The sequence below is a fragment of the Gossypium raimondii genome, chromosome 10 (genome assembly GCF_025698545.1).
Source record: "Gossypium raimondii isolate GPD5lz chromosome 10, ASM2569854v1, whole genome shotgun sequence".
Taxonomy (NCBI): domain Eukaryota; kingdom Viridiplantae; phylum Streptophyta; class Magnoliopsida; order Malvales; family Malvaceae; genus Gossypium; species Gossypium raimondii.
The window spans coordinates 4035240-4051762 of NC_068574.1; the positions used below are offsets into that span (position 1 = coordinate 4035240).

At 33.0% G+C, this 16523-nt stretch overlaps 1 protein-coding gene across 2 annotated transcripts; it reads right to left on the reverse strand.

The window, feature by feature from the left end:
• Positions 1-1638: 1638 nt before the first annotated feature.
• Positions 1639-14773, reverse strand: LOC105776103 (probable LRR receptor-like serine/threonine-protein kinase At1g56140). 2 transcript variants are annotated; one of them, XM_012598583.2, is made up of 24 exons: positions 14625-14773; positions 8547-8736; positions 8380-8451; positions 8095-8166; positions 7707-7778; positions 7458-7529; positions 7273-7344; positions 7071-7145; positions 6905-6976; positions 6677-6748; positions 6477-6548; positions 6316-6387; positions 6105-6170; positions 5782-5844; positions 5460-5504; positions 5272-5333; positions 4768-5147; positions 4442-4637; positions 4194-4349; positions 3487-3605; positions 3172-3382; positions 2717-2948; positions 2364-2514; positions 1639-2251 (listed from the first exon to the last, which is right to left on the reverse strand). In XM_012598583.2, the coding sequence occupies exons 1-24, from the start codon at positions 14761-14763 to the stop codon at positions 1862-1864; spliced, it is 3123 nt and encodes a 1040-aa protein (XP_012454037.1). In that variant the 5' UTR covers positions 14764-14773; the 3' UTR covers positions 1639-1861. The 2 variants fall into 2 exon arrangements, with proteins under 2 accessions (XP_012454037.1, XP_052477579.1); XM_052621619.1 differs by lacking the exon at positions 6677-6748.
• Between the last annotated feature and the right edge of the window lie 1750 nt (positions 14774-16523).

Genomic DNA, 16523 nt, shown 5'->3' on the forward strand with positions numbered 1-16523 from the left:
ATGTATTATTGGGTAATGAAATCACGAAGTTACTTGTAGTGAGTAATGAGAGAGAATTATGAAAATTGTGGATATAATAGTAGCTTAGTGAAAGTAATTCATTTCCTGATATACTATTGAAAGAAACATTAATAACAAAAAATCAAGTATCTACAGTTATTTTTCACTTTTAATATCCTAGAAAACTAACTCAAAAACTATTTTATTCAAGCTAACTACAATGGTTTCTTCTTCCTTGAATGCTGCTACTAATGTAGCACATAATAGGGGCATGCACAAACTTCATTTATACAAAGAAATGAATCCAAAACAAATTTTCTTACATATACATGTAGGTGATTTTCTTTCAACTACAAAAGATAGCAAAGTTATGTCTTAACGAGACAACATAAACCTCTCACCTTCCTTCAGTAATTTCACTGAAATCACTAACATTTACTGGAGATAGAATTGGAGCTGCCCCTGGGCTTGAGCTAATCCTGTTCCGATTATGGTTGTCGTTATTCTCAGATGCAGGGAATCTACCTGTTAAATCCTTAAAATCCCAGTCAGTAAGATAACTTGGCCTTGATTTTCTTTTTCGTTTCTAATACTCATTGTTACATAATCGGAAGTTGTTCAGTAAAAGTAAACAACAATGGAGTAAATTGAAATGCTTATCATCAGATTTTCCTGTAAAGTACTTGTTAGTCATATGATTCAAATCCATTCTTCCTAAGTATGGTTCCAAATCCCAAACAGTTAAAGCAAGAAAGCATATTAGAGTGTGATCATACCAAAGAGTGCCTGATCAAGGCTGTTGTTTTCAAGATACTCGTGAACAAGAAGATGCCTTTTCCCTACGACGCAGTATCCTTGTAGTTTGACAAGATTGCGATGTTGCACTGCTGATATGGTGGTTACCTCAGCAATAAATTTACTCTTTCCCCAGTTAGATGCTATTGAAAGCTGCTTCACAGCTACCACCTTCCACCCTATAAGGTAATCTAACCTAGTAATGTTGATATACATACATCTATCATCTTCTTTTTTTTTTTTTTGTTAATATTATTAATTTTTATTTTCAAGAATTTAGTTTATTTACTTTATGAATTTTATAAAATTCAGATTCAATTGAATATTATTAATTTTTGATTAAAATTGTTGGTGAGACATTTAAAAAAAATTATTTGATAGTCACGTAACAAAAAAATTGACCTAATAAACCTGAATTTAACAAAATAAATTGACAGTGATAATAGTTAGACTTAAATTTTAAAATTTGATAAATAGAAAAATTAAATTTTAAATTTACAAAAAATAAATAGACTTACGACATATTTTAACCTTAACGATCCCTTTATTTCAATTGAACAACTTCTCTCTTTATTTTGATTTTCTAGGCCAAAGGATGGAATTAATCAAACAATCAAGGCTAGGTTTTCTTCATTCTTGACTTAAGTGGGTTTGGATGGGCGATTGCTTTTTGTCTCACGCTACATTATCTAATCTCACCGCCATCGCTGTTTTTACGCTAACCGCAGGTAAACGCACCGCCCATCCAAACTCACCCTTAATTTCTTTTGATCTCATTCTATTTGCTTTTGCAGCCAAGTATACCAGGAAGAAATAATCGTGATGATTTTTCACTGAACCTCATAGCAAATGCCAATTCAAAAACAATATTATTCAAATAATTCACTACAATGGTTTCTTCTTCCAGTAATGTTAACAAGGTCAAAGCCATTGTCAAAGCTGTTTCTTGATTCGCCAGTAATGTAGTACTAACAGTGCCATGCACCATTCACAAATTCCATTTATACAGAGAAATGCATCCAAAACAAATTTCTGTCTTGATAAGACATGCAAGGACGTAAGCCTCTCACCTTCTTTCAATAATTTCACTGAATTCACTGACATTTACAGGACATAGACTTGGTGCTACCCCTGGGCCTGAGCTAATCCTGTTCTGGTTATGGTTGTCTTTATTCTCAGATGAAGTTGATGTTTGTGCATCTTTGGTCACTAAGCTTCTAGTTAAATCCCTAAAATCCCAGTCAGTAAGATAGCTTGGTTTTGTTATAACACCGCTCGCTTCAATATCTCCGGCAAGCATAGCAACTACACGGGACATAGGTGGCCGCATTGATGGTGATCCCTGAGTGCACAAAAGGGCAATCCTGACCACTCGAAGCGCTTCATTTTCGTCAAACTCAACTAAATTTGGATCAACCAGATCCAGGATTTGGTTATTTTCGTGCAGAGACCATGACTAGAAACATTGTAGAAAATGTATTTCATTCATCATTAATTCACATGTCCTTTTTGAAGGCAATGAAAAACAATTGAGTACGAGAAATAAATAAGGACTGCCTAATACTTACCCATTCGAGAAGATAGATTTTATCATCTTCCAAGCTATTATCTGAGTTTGGTCTACCACTGAGAATCTCCAAAGCAACAATACCAAAGGCAAAAATATCAGCCTTTTCAGTGAGATGCCCACGCATTGCATACTCCGGTGCTAGGTAGCCTCTTCAACGTAAAATAAATCTCATTTTGTGAGATTTTATCCATACAATAACTTTATCTAGTTACTTGGTTTACATGGTTCTTGAACTATATATGGATGCAAAAAAAAAAAAAAGAAGAAGAAGAAGAAGAAGAAAGAAAGAAAGAAAGAAAGAAAGAAAGAAAGGCATTAAGAACTCTTGAAAAGAAGTTTAAAGAGATTTACATGGTTCCGGCAACCCGAGTGCTGATGTGCGTTTTTTCGTCATCATATAGCTTTGCCAATCCAAAATCAGATATTTTGGGGCACAGTTCTGCATCAAGGAGAATATTACTTGCCTTAACATCTCTATGTACAATCCTTGGCCTAGACTCCTCATGAAGATAAGCTAACCCTCTTGCAGTTGCTAAACAGATATTGTAGCGGGTAGGCCAATCAAGACGCAAGTCACTACGTCCTGCATATATAGTGTCAAAAAACTTATCAAGTTGTTCAGAAATGAGTAATCAACAATGGAGTAAATTCATATGCTCATCATCATATATTTTCTGCAAAAGGACAGAAAATGTAAAGCATTCTGCACTAGTTAATCATATGCTTCAAATCCATTCTTCCGCTGTTTAATGGTTCCAGAGCCTGAATAGCTAAAGCATTAAAGAATTATTACAGTGTGATCATACCAAAGAGTGCCTGATCAAGGCTTTTGTTTTCCAGATACTCGTAAACAAGAAGATGCCTTTTCCCTTCGATGCAGCAACCACGTAGTTTGACAAGATTGCGATGTTGCACTGCTGATATGGTGGCTACTTCAGCAATAAATTGGCTCTTTCCTTGCTGAGATGCTACTGAAAGTTGCTTCACAGCTACCACCGTCTCATCTGATAATGTACCCTACAAGGTAATCTAACTTAGTGATGTTGAACTATATGCCATCCTCTCAAAAGTGTTTCAATCATTAAGATTATTGCATCCTAAAAATGTAAAACAGAGCATACCTTGTAGACAGCTCCATAACCCCCTTCTCCTAACTTGTTTGAAGGACTGAAGTCGTCTGTGGCAGCTCTCAACTCAGCATAGCTAAATGTGTTTGGTCTAGGACCAATTGCAAGAAGCACTGCAGAGTCAAGGCAAGTAGTGGGCTGTAAGTTCTAGTGATGAAATGAGAAAAAAAACCTTTATGCAATATTTCCATATTAATTATAATGCTGACTTTGTTAATGGTACTAGAGTTGAAGCTGCTCGGTATTAGATATGCAATGTTTGTGAAGGAACAAAATCATGTTGAAAATATCCATATTCAACAACCATGTTTGACACATATGATCCTCCAAATATATGAAAAAAATTTTGAAATATTATTTATACATGCAGAGATACAAATCCTTACAAAAAGGTAATCTAGTTTAAGACTAGATATGCTTTCGGATTGCTCATTCAATTTTGGGTCCTCTCTCTCTCTCTATATATATATGCAAAGGGAATTACTATCCACAAATTATGTCATTCACTACCACTATCAAGGGCATTGAGAATTACCATCTATAAATCATTATCCACGACCTACTTCCTAGCTGTACTATTGACATACAAAACTGAACTAGCAACATGTCTCATTGTTCTTGACCAACAAACATCTTTTGTAGATATATAACCACTATGATGATGAAGTACTTTGTATGTAAAGTACTGATCATGCTCTTACCTTCCTCATCATTATATTCTTTTCTTCTCATAAAGTGAATAGTTAAATATATTAGCACCAAAGCAACAGCTCCAACAGCAACTACAATACCAACAAGCAGTGCTGTTTTCCTCTTAGAAGTGCCTGGTGGTAACCCACTAACGGTTGGTTTAAAATCTAAGCCAACAAAGTAGAGGCATCAGAAGCAGAAAATAAAAGCACATTTTAAGGATCTTGTCAGAAAGACTGATATGTGTTAATATTCTTACCTGGGACCACACTAATAGCTGAAATAGATGGACCATAATAACCTAATTCTGGTACACAGCATGTCCCCTTACCAGCCCAAAGCAAGTGAATTTCAAGATGGTTATCTGTCACATTAGTAACGAATCTCCTAGTAATTGCTCTTTCAGCCCCGCCTGCCTCCTTTGATATATCGAAACCCTTAACTTGAAGACCCCCCTGTGAAAGTCGTGATGAGATATAAACATAACTGTATTCATAGAAACACTGGAAATAGAACTATGGAAGTAACAAAATTTATGATCTACACTTGAGAATGATTTCATTTTTTATGTTAAGTAAGCATTACCTGAATATAAATATCGAAAACACGTCTTCCTAAACTTTTCCAAGACCGAGTGATTCTATCTGGATAGGCTGTTTCCGCAAAGAACAAGTTTACAGTGTAAGGCCCATTCTCAAGCCCCAGGCCATAGTATCTGAGTGATACAGGGGATGTCCTTGAAGTAAGAAAAAGCCCAGGAGTGTTGGTGCTTTTCACTTGTGCAAATGTGTTTTGCACATACATTGGATTCTCCCTGTCTTCGTACAATCCTACACTGCTAACTGCCCATTTTTGCGTACTTGTTACATTAAATGTTGCTGTGCCCAGAGAATTGTTCTCTGCCTCAAACACTATGCCATCAGCAGTCATCTGCAGACCACCACACTTGATCGCAAAGTTTGCATCTGCCATGCAGCCATTGAAGATGTTTAACAAATAACTAAGAAATGGTCATTATCCCCTTAGGAATTTATACATAATTCAAACCTCAACAACATAGACTGATGCCAAAATTTTAGCTAAGCTTACATCGTGGAGCATTTCTATTGCATGGGAAGCCTCTTTGAAGGCACTGCAATCCTGGTAAAAGTCTGTAATTTGAAAAATATTTACTTGAAAATAATGCATTGCATGGCTGAAATGATTACAACTATTTACTCGTGGGCTAAAGATGGAAAGGAAAAGGGAAAACTGAGGATAGTTGGGTAATATTTCACCTTATGTCTGAGCTGTGTAGTGTGAAGTTGTTGGCCACTACATTCCTACATAGAATTTCATGAAAAAATCTTAGTCTCCTAATCCATGTCGGAAAATATTTAATGAATTAATTTCCTCATCCCCCATGTGTAATATGTATAGACCCTCAAATATTGGACGTATTGGCACATTCATTGTTTTTAATATCCGTATGTACATCTACATCCATAGTGATTATAAGGGGAAAAAAAGCTCCATTTGAGCACCAGCAAGACTCATGCTCAAAGCAATATATTGAATTTGAAATCAAACATAGGATGTTTCATGGATTAAGAGACGTACAGTTGCAAGCTTGAATCTATCCATGAGGGCAGATTTCCCGATAGCTGATTGTAAGACACATCTCTGCGTCAGAGTACATTAGTTAAAAATGATAGCTTTACAACTATAGATATTATAAATGTTGGGTGTCTACAAGTAACATCATTCATCATCCCTCTCCTACAACTTTACAAACCATTCCCATGTGCAGAGAGGGACAAACACTGATTGGGATTCAAAAAATGATTCATCAGTGGAAAACCTTAAAACTCAAAACATCACTCATTATATGCAAAGCTGTTAACTAATTCAATGACATACATTACAGTGATATGATGACTTACATACTCTTAAGAATTTTGCTCTTTTGGCTAGGAAGGGTACCTGACAGACTATTATTTCCAAGAAACCTGACCATTTCAACATCATGAAAAGAAGAAACAACATAAATAATTACGTTATGTGGAAACAATGTGGTTGAAGCAGATATTAGCGATAAACTAGACATAAAGTGAGATTTTCAAGCAACGAAAGATAGAGTTTCTTGGAATTTACAAGTATGTAAGAGATTTCATATTGAATAATTTACTTGGAATTTGACCTGTTAAGTTGTTAAAACTCAAATCCCTGGATGAGAAAGAAAAGACATTAATAGTAAGAAATGGACTTTTCATTTAGTATACAGTATTAGCAATAAATTTGTGAATAAAACTTACAGCTTTTGTAAAGATTGGAAGTCTGAGATGTCAGAGGGAATGCTACCAGTGAGTAAAACGTTTCTTAGAACTCTACAATACAGGAAAAAAAGAAACAAAAGTAAAGTTTGTTATTCCGTAAATTTAGGTAAAACCATGATGAAACTAAATGGAAAAAGAAAGACATAAGATCAAGATGTTAAATGGTATGCTTAACTCACAAGTCTGATATGTTCTTTAAATTCCTAATGACATCAAGCGAAGAGCTCCCATTGTATATACCAGTAATTCGCCTATATAAATGATTATACACAAGGACCAAACCGATACATATGTATCAGAAGACATTTACATGCACTGATGTGTGAGCATGTCGAGAAGGGAGGCTTGGGGGGCTTATTGGGAGGGTGGGGGAATAACATGGAATACAAAATATTTAATTTACTCACAAAATGGTGAGAGAAGATAATTTCCCAATATTGGATGGTATAGGACCTTCAAAAGAGTTTCCTTCAAGTCTCCTATAGATTGACAGATTAGTCAGGAAAGTAGAACAAGAAAAATCTATATTCAAGTTTATTTCTCATATTCAATTGTCTTATTTAGAAAACATACAATGATTCAAGCCTAGTCCAGTTACTTCCAATAAATTCGGGTATGTTGCCTGTGAAAGCGGTGTCTGATGCTGCCCTGAAATTCAACAAGTCATTATAATTAAGCTAAGCTAGGCCAAGGCAACTTTCCGGAGCTGAAGAACAAAAACCAATAAGCATAGATATAGAAGAATAAGATATTCTTAGTCCTAGAAATTTCTTACACAATTTGCAAATTCTGCAGGTTTGCAAATGTTGAGGGGATTTCACCGGTCAATCCACAACTGTTAATGTAACTGTCAACAACAACCATAAGCCAAATTTATCTTAATTATTCATATGATAAACATATAAATGCAATACTTAATTACATGCCTAAAAAAGAAGTAGAGATCAAGTTACAACTTACAGTTGTTGAAGTTCAACTAGATTTCCCAACTCTGGTGGGATTGTTCCTGAGAAGTTATTAACACCAAGAGACCTGCATGACACACAACCACATAACTCATTTATTTTTTGCGTGAAAATCAGAAAAATATTGGGTTTTATTTGTATTATATGGAGAGGAACAAACATATAAGTATACATATCATATATATGCTGTATGATGAAGATTATCCATGATGTTTTATGTATGGAGAATTTGTTCCAGTCTTACAGCAGATAGAGCCTCTTGAGATTTCCAATCTCCTTTGGAATGGGTCCAGATAATGAATTATGGGCAACTGACCTGTCATTTTTATGAAGTGTTACCCAAAGAATCAGCGCTTCTTGGATCAATACAAGAAATCACCAACAATAATAAGTTAAATCAATAGCATTTTGCAATTCAAATGAGTTCATAGTTACCACTCTGATCAGAAGGTTAAAAAGGGGATGAGTTTGAATGATATATAGTTCATTACAATAAAATGCTTGAAATCATAGGAAACATAAACTGAAACTTTTGGCAGTAATTAATTATATTAAATAGTATGAATTCCATTGGTCATATTACTTGAAAGACTGAAAATCATTTATAAAGTGATAATCTTGGAGTAACTCACAGTAATCCTAGTCTAGACAAATTTCCAATAAATGTTGGCAAGGGACCTGTGAAGAAGTTTTGATCAATCTTCCTGCATCATCAAAACATGTAAATGAATCTTCCTTAAAATTAGAGCTGAAACTTCAAGCAGACAAATACACATATATATCTCCCAGATTACTATGAAAGAAAAGAAGTTTCTTTATTCATTTGGAATGTCTTAAAATTAGAAAAAAAAAATGTTGGGTTATTTATATAAATGAATGGCATGCATGAGCAGAAGAGAGAGAGAGGATGTTCATACAAGTAGTTGAGATATCTGAAAGCTAAAAGCTCTCTGGGTATCGTTCCTCGTTTCTCCAGAGAAAACACCCTCCTGAGATCATCAAAACATAAACGGAAATTAAATAAGAAGATGAGTATGATATATGGAAGGAATGAAGGAAGGAGAGCATAGAGAAATAGAGATACAGTCTAGTAATGTGGCAGAGGGTGGCATTTTCGAAAGAACAGTCGCATCTGATAGATGGGTTATTGGAGGGATCTTCAAACGTTGAATCGCTTTGACTGAGAGCAACTCCGCTGCATGGGTCTCCGCTCGTGTTCCAACCGTCTGCCGCTTGAATTTCCCATTGTTGGAATATTGCATTCAACGCCCTCACTTAAAATCAACCCAAAAAAAATATCAATAACAATATATTGTATCTTAGGATGATTGAATATAGCCAGTTCTACCTATAACCCGTGTCCAACTTTTAAAAACGTATTTAAGCACACTTAATCGACCTCTTAATTGATGTAATAGCAAAAAAAAAAAAAAAAAATTTTGCAAGCAAAAGATTGATATATCTTTGCATTAATAGGTCCTTCTGCTGCCATGTCTACAAAAGTTTTGACACAGTCAAGGTTAAGGACCAAATTGGTAAATAGAATCAAACTAAATTAGACATTTTGAAAGTAAATGTAGCACATTAAAAGATTTGATAAAGTATAAGGACCGAATATCCCATTATTCCTTTTGTTTTTAAGCATATAGCTGCCTCTACAATTGGAGAATTAGCTAAAACTATTGGGGCTGAAAGGTTAGTGGGTGGTCTGGTCTTATGAGTTTAGGGTTCAGTAATTTATGTTTTAATGTAGCCACGCCTTGTTGTTTTTGATCCAAAAGGTTTAGAGAAAGAAGCAGATGAATAGTTCTAATGTTTTTCTCTCTGTTCTGTAATTTATGTTGTATAAAATTCCATTAAGTTGGATTTTGATTGTTAGTTTTTGTTGCGAAGTGGTCATTCATGTAGTGACGAACTTTTCTCACGAAGCTGCAAGCTTAAACAATTTTGCGAGCTCTACATTTACGAGCTCACCTAAAGTTGCGAGCTCAACCAAAAGTGTAAGCTCATTAAGAGATGCAACCTCAACTCAAGTTGCTTGCTAAATCAGATGCGAGCTGTTATGTGTTGTTGGCGAATTCTCAAAATGTATTACAAGTGTTTGCATATTCTGTTGTTGGTATTTTGTATTTAGTCTGTTTGTTGAGATTACTTGTTAAAGCAAGCAGAGTTAGTATTGATTTGACCTTTTTTTAGGTACTAATTTTTTACCTAATCAGTTTATGTATAAATTTCATCTATGTATTTTCAAGGTGTTTTTGTAATGATCCGGTAGTTAGGGGTGACAGAAAGTGAGATTCGGGACTCCATTAAAAATATTTACGAGGTTAGTTTGGTAGTGAATAAGATTTTCGTTAAGTAATTTTTGTGAAATTAGGAGTTGTTAAGGTATAGAGACTAAATCGCGTAATGATTAAAAATTGAATTATAGATTAAAATTAATTAAAGGGACTAAAATAGCAATTATACCATTAAATAAATATTGTGTGGCGGGTCATGAGTTAAGGTTATTAATGTTATGTATATTATATATATTATATATATATACTTAAGTTAACTTCAATATATAAAATAATAAATAAAATTAAAGAAATATGAAAGAAGTGGAATGAAAGAGAATTTTTCATCCTCTTTTACATGCAAATTAGAAACTAGGGAGAAGAAAAGAAGCTTGGACGGCACTAAGGGGTTAGAACATTCAAACTTCAATTGGTTAGTCAATTTAGTCTATTTTCTTGTAATTTTTACGTTTTTAGAATATCGGTACTTAGAGCTACCCGACCCTTGTTATAACTTTTAGTATTGTTTAAGATTTTAGATGTCGTCATTGTTGAATAGTTTAAGTACTAGGGGTTAAATTGATAGATTTTTAAGTTAGAAGTGGAAAAGGACTAAATTGTGGAATTAATTGTTAATTTTGAGTAATAGGGACTAAATTGTGAAAAATTCAAAATTAAGGGGTAGAATATAAAATAGGGAGATAAATTTAGCTTAGAGTGAAATTAGTATAAAAATTTGAGGTTAAATATGGATATTAAAATTTGTCTTGATTTAGGGACTAAATTGAGGATTAAGCAAAATGTAATGTAACATTTGAAATTTAATGAAAATTGAGTTGTGTATTATTAATCTATTGTAATTATTTTATTCTGTAGCGAATGTCGTCCTAGAATCCTCGAGTAAGAATGGGAAAGACAAAGTTGACGTCAAGTAGCTCATAATATACGGTTTGTGTTTCTATAATCCGAACTAAATTGTGAATTATTGCATATTGAGTTGTTTGTGCATGGTAAGTAATTGAGGTGAGAGCTCTTGTACATTTGAGCTGAATTGAATCAAATGATGATTAAAATGACTTGATTATGAATATTGAGAAATGTGGTATCTTTATGATTGTTGAATTGAATATATGTATTGAGAAAATGTGGTTACTATCAAATTGAATATATGCTTATATGTGATAATATACATTCATAAAATTGAGACATTGGTTGTATTGAAAAGTAAAATAAACCCTATTAATTGTTTCGGGCTAAGTCGGATATAGACGGCATGCCATACGATAGGAAAAGTTCAGCGATTTCTTCGACCTCGAGTCTATGAGGCACTAGGTGCCAAATTGTTTCGGTTTAACCGATGAGACACTAGGTGTTAACTTATATAGCGCTAGGCGCAGTTATTACTTCGAATTTATCCGACGAGGCACTAGGTGCCAAACTGGTGTGTTGGTTGGATCCGTATACCTGTCCGAGTCCGAGTCGTGTTAATAAGGGAAAATAAATGATAAATATCGATGTGCTTGAAATTTGAAATGGCAAAGGTTGAGAAAGGGAAATGAAATGTGAAATGAAATATGAAATGGTGGATTTTGTTGTGAATATTGATGGATTATGGGTAATGAACTCATGAATTGGAAATGAAAATGAATAATGCCTTTGTATGAGATGATTTATTAGATGCCTTATGAAATGCTATTGCCATATATCAAAATATGTAATATTTATTGGATGTGAACAAGAATGAATAAATTAGTATGATGAACTTGATATTCTATATATCATTTCTTAATTGCATCTTACATTTATTTACATCAAGTTTTAATTGTTCGGATTATAGAAATACCACTGAGTTATACTCAGCATATAGTTTTGTTTTCCATGCGCAGGTTAGATACTTTTAGCTTATTGTCGACTCAGCATCCAACAACGAATCCCGGACTCAAGTGTGGTGATGTTCTAATTTGTAATGGCATGTACCTAAGAGGTCTTTTGGTTGATGTGGTTGATAATGTGATGATATTTTGGTTTTCAAGTAAAATGAATGGTTATTTGTATGCATGGTTGTGGTTAAGGCTATGTTTTGGTATGATAGTCTAGCTTAATGTGTTGGTATATGTTTTAGCTTAAAGCTTGGTAGCCTAAGTAGCTAAATGTTAGTTCAATTTTGGTAATGAATGAAAGTTCTGAATAGTTGATGCTTTGTTAATATGTTTGAAGATATAAAATGTGGTACCAATGATGGTACATTGGTTAGGCACTTAGCATGGTTATTTTAGCTTGTTTTGAACATGTTTAATTGTTATTTGAATAGGTTAAATGACTGGTGAATTGGTTGCTTAGTGTCCAAGTAAACACAATTATGTAAACTTGAGTTTTAAGGTATATTTAGGTACATATGGCCTGAGACACGATATGTCACATGACCGTGTGACGCACCGAGCAACACACATGGGCGTGTGCCCTGAACATGTTGTAAAACAGTATAAGTGCGGTTCCCACGCAGGTTGACACACGGCCTGTGACACGGCCATGTGACCCAAGTCAGTGAGTTACACAGGCTAGGACACGGTCGTGTGTCCCAACTTCGAAAGTCACACGGTCTGGGGCATTCCACACGGCCTGGCCACATGGCCGTGTCACCCCTATTTTTAGGTATTTTTGAGGTTGCCCTAAAATTTTAAAAATTGTCTCAAATTAGCCCCTGTTTATTTTTAGACTATTTTAGGGTCTTGTAAACTTGTATTAAGGATTGTAAGAGTATTTTGACTTTGATTTGGAATGAAATAACAAACTTAAATTAGGTGAAGTAGGTCAGTCTACTAATATCATCGAAAGTAGATAGGCAGAGTATACTCTAATGCTAATAATTGAAATAGTCTTGTTATGTATCAACTTCTAGCTTTCAAGAGGGTATAAATAGTAATACGAGTGTAGATAGTAGAAGACCAAGTTTAGCATTGCTTAGCATATTTATTTCTAAGTTGTTCAAAGCTATTACATATGGAAATATTAAATTAGCTTATAATGCTCCTTGTATGATGTGATGTAGATAGTCAGCTTACACCTTGACTTATATTGTAATTAATTGTTTTGATTGATTTGTAATGCTCGTGACCCTAATTCGACGATGGAGGTAGATTAGAGGTGTTACAGTTTTAGTGGGATTAGTTGAATTATCTGGAACCACTATACCCATATATATTATAATACTTTCAGAATGAATGATGATGAGAGATTTTGATAGCAGTAAAAAATTCTGCTAAGTATTTTTCTTTGTTTTTCTCTGTATTTGTTCTCTCAACTTCTCTAAACTCCAAAAGTTCTTCCTAATTCTTGGTCTAATGAGTTATTATACATGCTTGGTGATTCTATAAAGAGTGGTTGCAGGAATTTGGTGTTTGAATTTGGAAAATTTTCATCAATAACTTCAGGCTCTTACTGAAATTTTCCTACTTCCAAGCATATTTTCTAGCACTGTTGGTGACTTATGAGAATCTAATTGTTGCTCCGCAGTGCTTGGTTGGAAAATTTTCGTGTACCGTCCACTGATTATGCAAGAAAGTGAAGATTTTTGTTTACCAAGGGACATATTATGTGTATTTTGTGACAAATTGCCATTAAAGAAAGAGAGAAGAGAAGAAAAAAAGAAAAAGGGAAGGAATGGTTAAGAGAAAATAAAAGAAACAAAAATTAAATTAGTCGAAAAATGTTTATAAGGATTAATTATATAAAGGGTAAACTACACCCATGGTCACTTTTGTTTATCTTAGGTTACGTTTTAGACACTTATGTTTGAAATGTTACGTTTTAGTCATTTACATTATCATGTTGTAACTGAGCCATTAATCGTCGTTAATGGTGTAATGGTAAGTTGACGTGGCACGTTAAATCATCATTTCAAACAAAATTTTAGGTTAAATTATACAATTGATCCCCATATTTTTTTCGTTTTAAGTAATTTAATTTTTTTCTTTTATGTTATTTAAACTTTCTTCTTTTTTTTCCATTCTCTTTTGTTTCTCCCTCTGTTTTCATACATTTCCCATTTCTTTTAACATATTAGGAAGTCGAATTGGCAATGAAAAAAGAAGTAAGAAGTCGACTGTCATCATTTGCCTATAACCAAAACCCATAAACCCATACCATGCTTCTTTTTTCACTACCAATTCGACTTCCTGGTATGTTAAAAGAAATAAAGAAGGTAGAAAAACAGAGGGAGAAGTAGAAGAGAATGGAAAAAAAAGAAAAAAAAAAGAAAGAAAGTTAAAAGAACATAAAAAAATTAAATTGCTCAAAACGAAAAATTATGGGGATCAATTGTATAATTTAACCTAAATTTTTTGTTTGAAATAATGATTTAACGTGCCACGTCAGCTTACCATTACACCATTAACGATAATTAACGGCTCAGTGACTAAAATGTTACAACACGATAACGTAAGTGACTAAAATGTAACATTTCAAACATAAGTGAGATGTAACCTAAGGTAAACAAAAATGACCATAGGTGTAGTTTACCCTTATATAAATTAACTTAAATTTTCATTTAAAATGTTAATATTAAAGGGTTACATCAATTGTCATCATGTTATTAATGTAATTAATAAACTACAACATAACAAAACAATAACATTAATAATCATATAAAATAATTAAAATTTTAATGACAAAACGTAATTTAAACAAACATAATTTAATGATCAAAACGAAAAGATAAAATATATTAATTTTTATAGTATTTTAATATGTGATTAAGTTTTTATTATATTATAATTAGAAATGAAGGAATGAATAAAATACATTGGAGAGAAATATTGGCTGTTTTCAACAAAATAAATAAATAATAAATTATTTGTTCATTGTTATATAAAAAGAGGGAGTACCTTCAGGAGGATGGGTGGTGGCGTTAGTCTGGGCGTTAATGGATTGGCTGCATGAAAACAAAACAACCAAGCAGAAGTAGAGCAAGGGTTTGGAAGAAGACATCGTCAGCCTTGAAGTCATCCTTTTTCCTTTATTCATGGGAGTTTGCAACGAGCCAATGGCTCTTTCATCTTCGTCTTTAAATGATCAATTTTCTTTTAATGCTAAGTCAAGTGGTCAACTCGAAACCATTAATTTTACACCCAAGTTTTGCTAAGTTGATATAATCAAAGTCCAAGTCTTTACCTTCTTTTGGAGGGAATTTGAAGTCTACCTTATAAATGCCTTGAATTCAATTATTATAAGTTAATTACAACTCGGATAATAATTAAAAATTATTATTATTTAAAAATATTTTTAATATAATAATATTTGAACAACATAAGTTTCAATATTTCTATTATTTCAAACTAAACCTTTATTTATATCAAATTTTTTTATAATTATATCAAGTTTTTATAGATATATTAATTATATAATTTTATTCTTTCTCGATTTCTGAGTATGCCTTAATCTAATTTTAATCGAATATTTAAAAGTACCCCTTAACTTCTGAATAATAATAATAATAAGATTTAAAGGTGGATCAGTATATATGTATTCATTTAAATCACATCAAACAATTACATTTTCTGATTTCGAAAGCGAAATGAGATGGGTCCCTGCAAATTTCTCAAAAATCGGCTGACCCTGGACTTTTCCACCACTAAGCACGAGTCTGTTTTCCATTATATAAATTGCATTCGTAGTTATTTAATTATAAAAAAATTATAAAATATTACTTAATTATTTGATTTTAAAATTAACATAATAGTAATTTTAACCCTAAATATTTATACATTATGTCAATTTAGTTTTGATTCTAAAAGTTTTAACCCTCAACACTTACATATTGTGTAATTTGATCTTCTTTTTAATTTTGCTTTTCTTTATGATCCTTTCACCTAAAAAGCTAAAAAAACCAAATGTATAATCTAAATTTGATTGGAGAAATACCTAATATGAAAACACCCAAAATCCAAAATAACAATTTGGTTTTTTACATAAATAATATATAAAAAATAATTACGAAAAAGGTATGAGAAATAGATTAATTACAAAAGTAGATATTTTTTACAGTGTCCCATCAGTGTCACCTAACACATTGGCGACATCAGATTGAAATGTGATCACCTAAAATATACAAGAGCCTGATATGTAAATTTCCTATTTTGATGAAAAAAAAGGTTTAAGGGTGCGGCGTGACTAGAGGTGTGCATGGGCCGGGTCGGGCTGGACTCAACTAAAAATTTAGGCTCGTTTGCTAGGCCTAGCCTGAAAAATGGGCCTAAAATTTTAGTTGAGCCCTACCCGAGTAAAAACGTTAAAACTCGGGCCTTACCCGGCCTGCCCGTATTAATTTTTATATTATTTTTATATAATTTTAAAATATGTATAATACATCAAAAATACTGAAAACATCAAATTGAAAATAAATTTAAAAAAATATGTATACTTAAATAACACTAAGATAGATGCAACTTAACAAGCAAATACCTCTAAAATAATAACAAAATTAACAAATGTCTTTAAAATAATAATAAAATTAACAATAAAATAAGTTTTATACAATATCCAAACAATAACAACAAAATAGTAGCAACATAATAGTAAAATGGTAGCAAAATAGGGAGAAAATAATATTAAAAACAAAAAAAATAGATTTTTTGTCATTTAGTGAATTCGGGCTAGGCCAGGTCGGGGCCAAAAATGCCTTACCCGAGGCCCGGCCCCTTTTTTAAACGGACATTATTTTTTTGTCCAAACCCATTTTTTAGGCCTATATTTTTGCCTAAACCCTCCCACATTTCGAGCGGGCC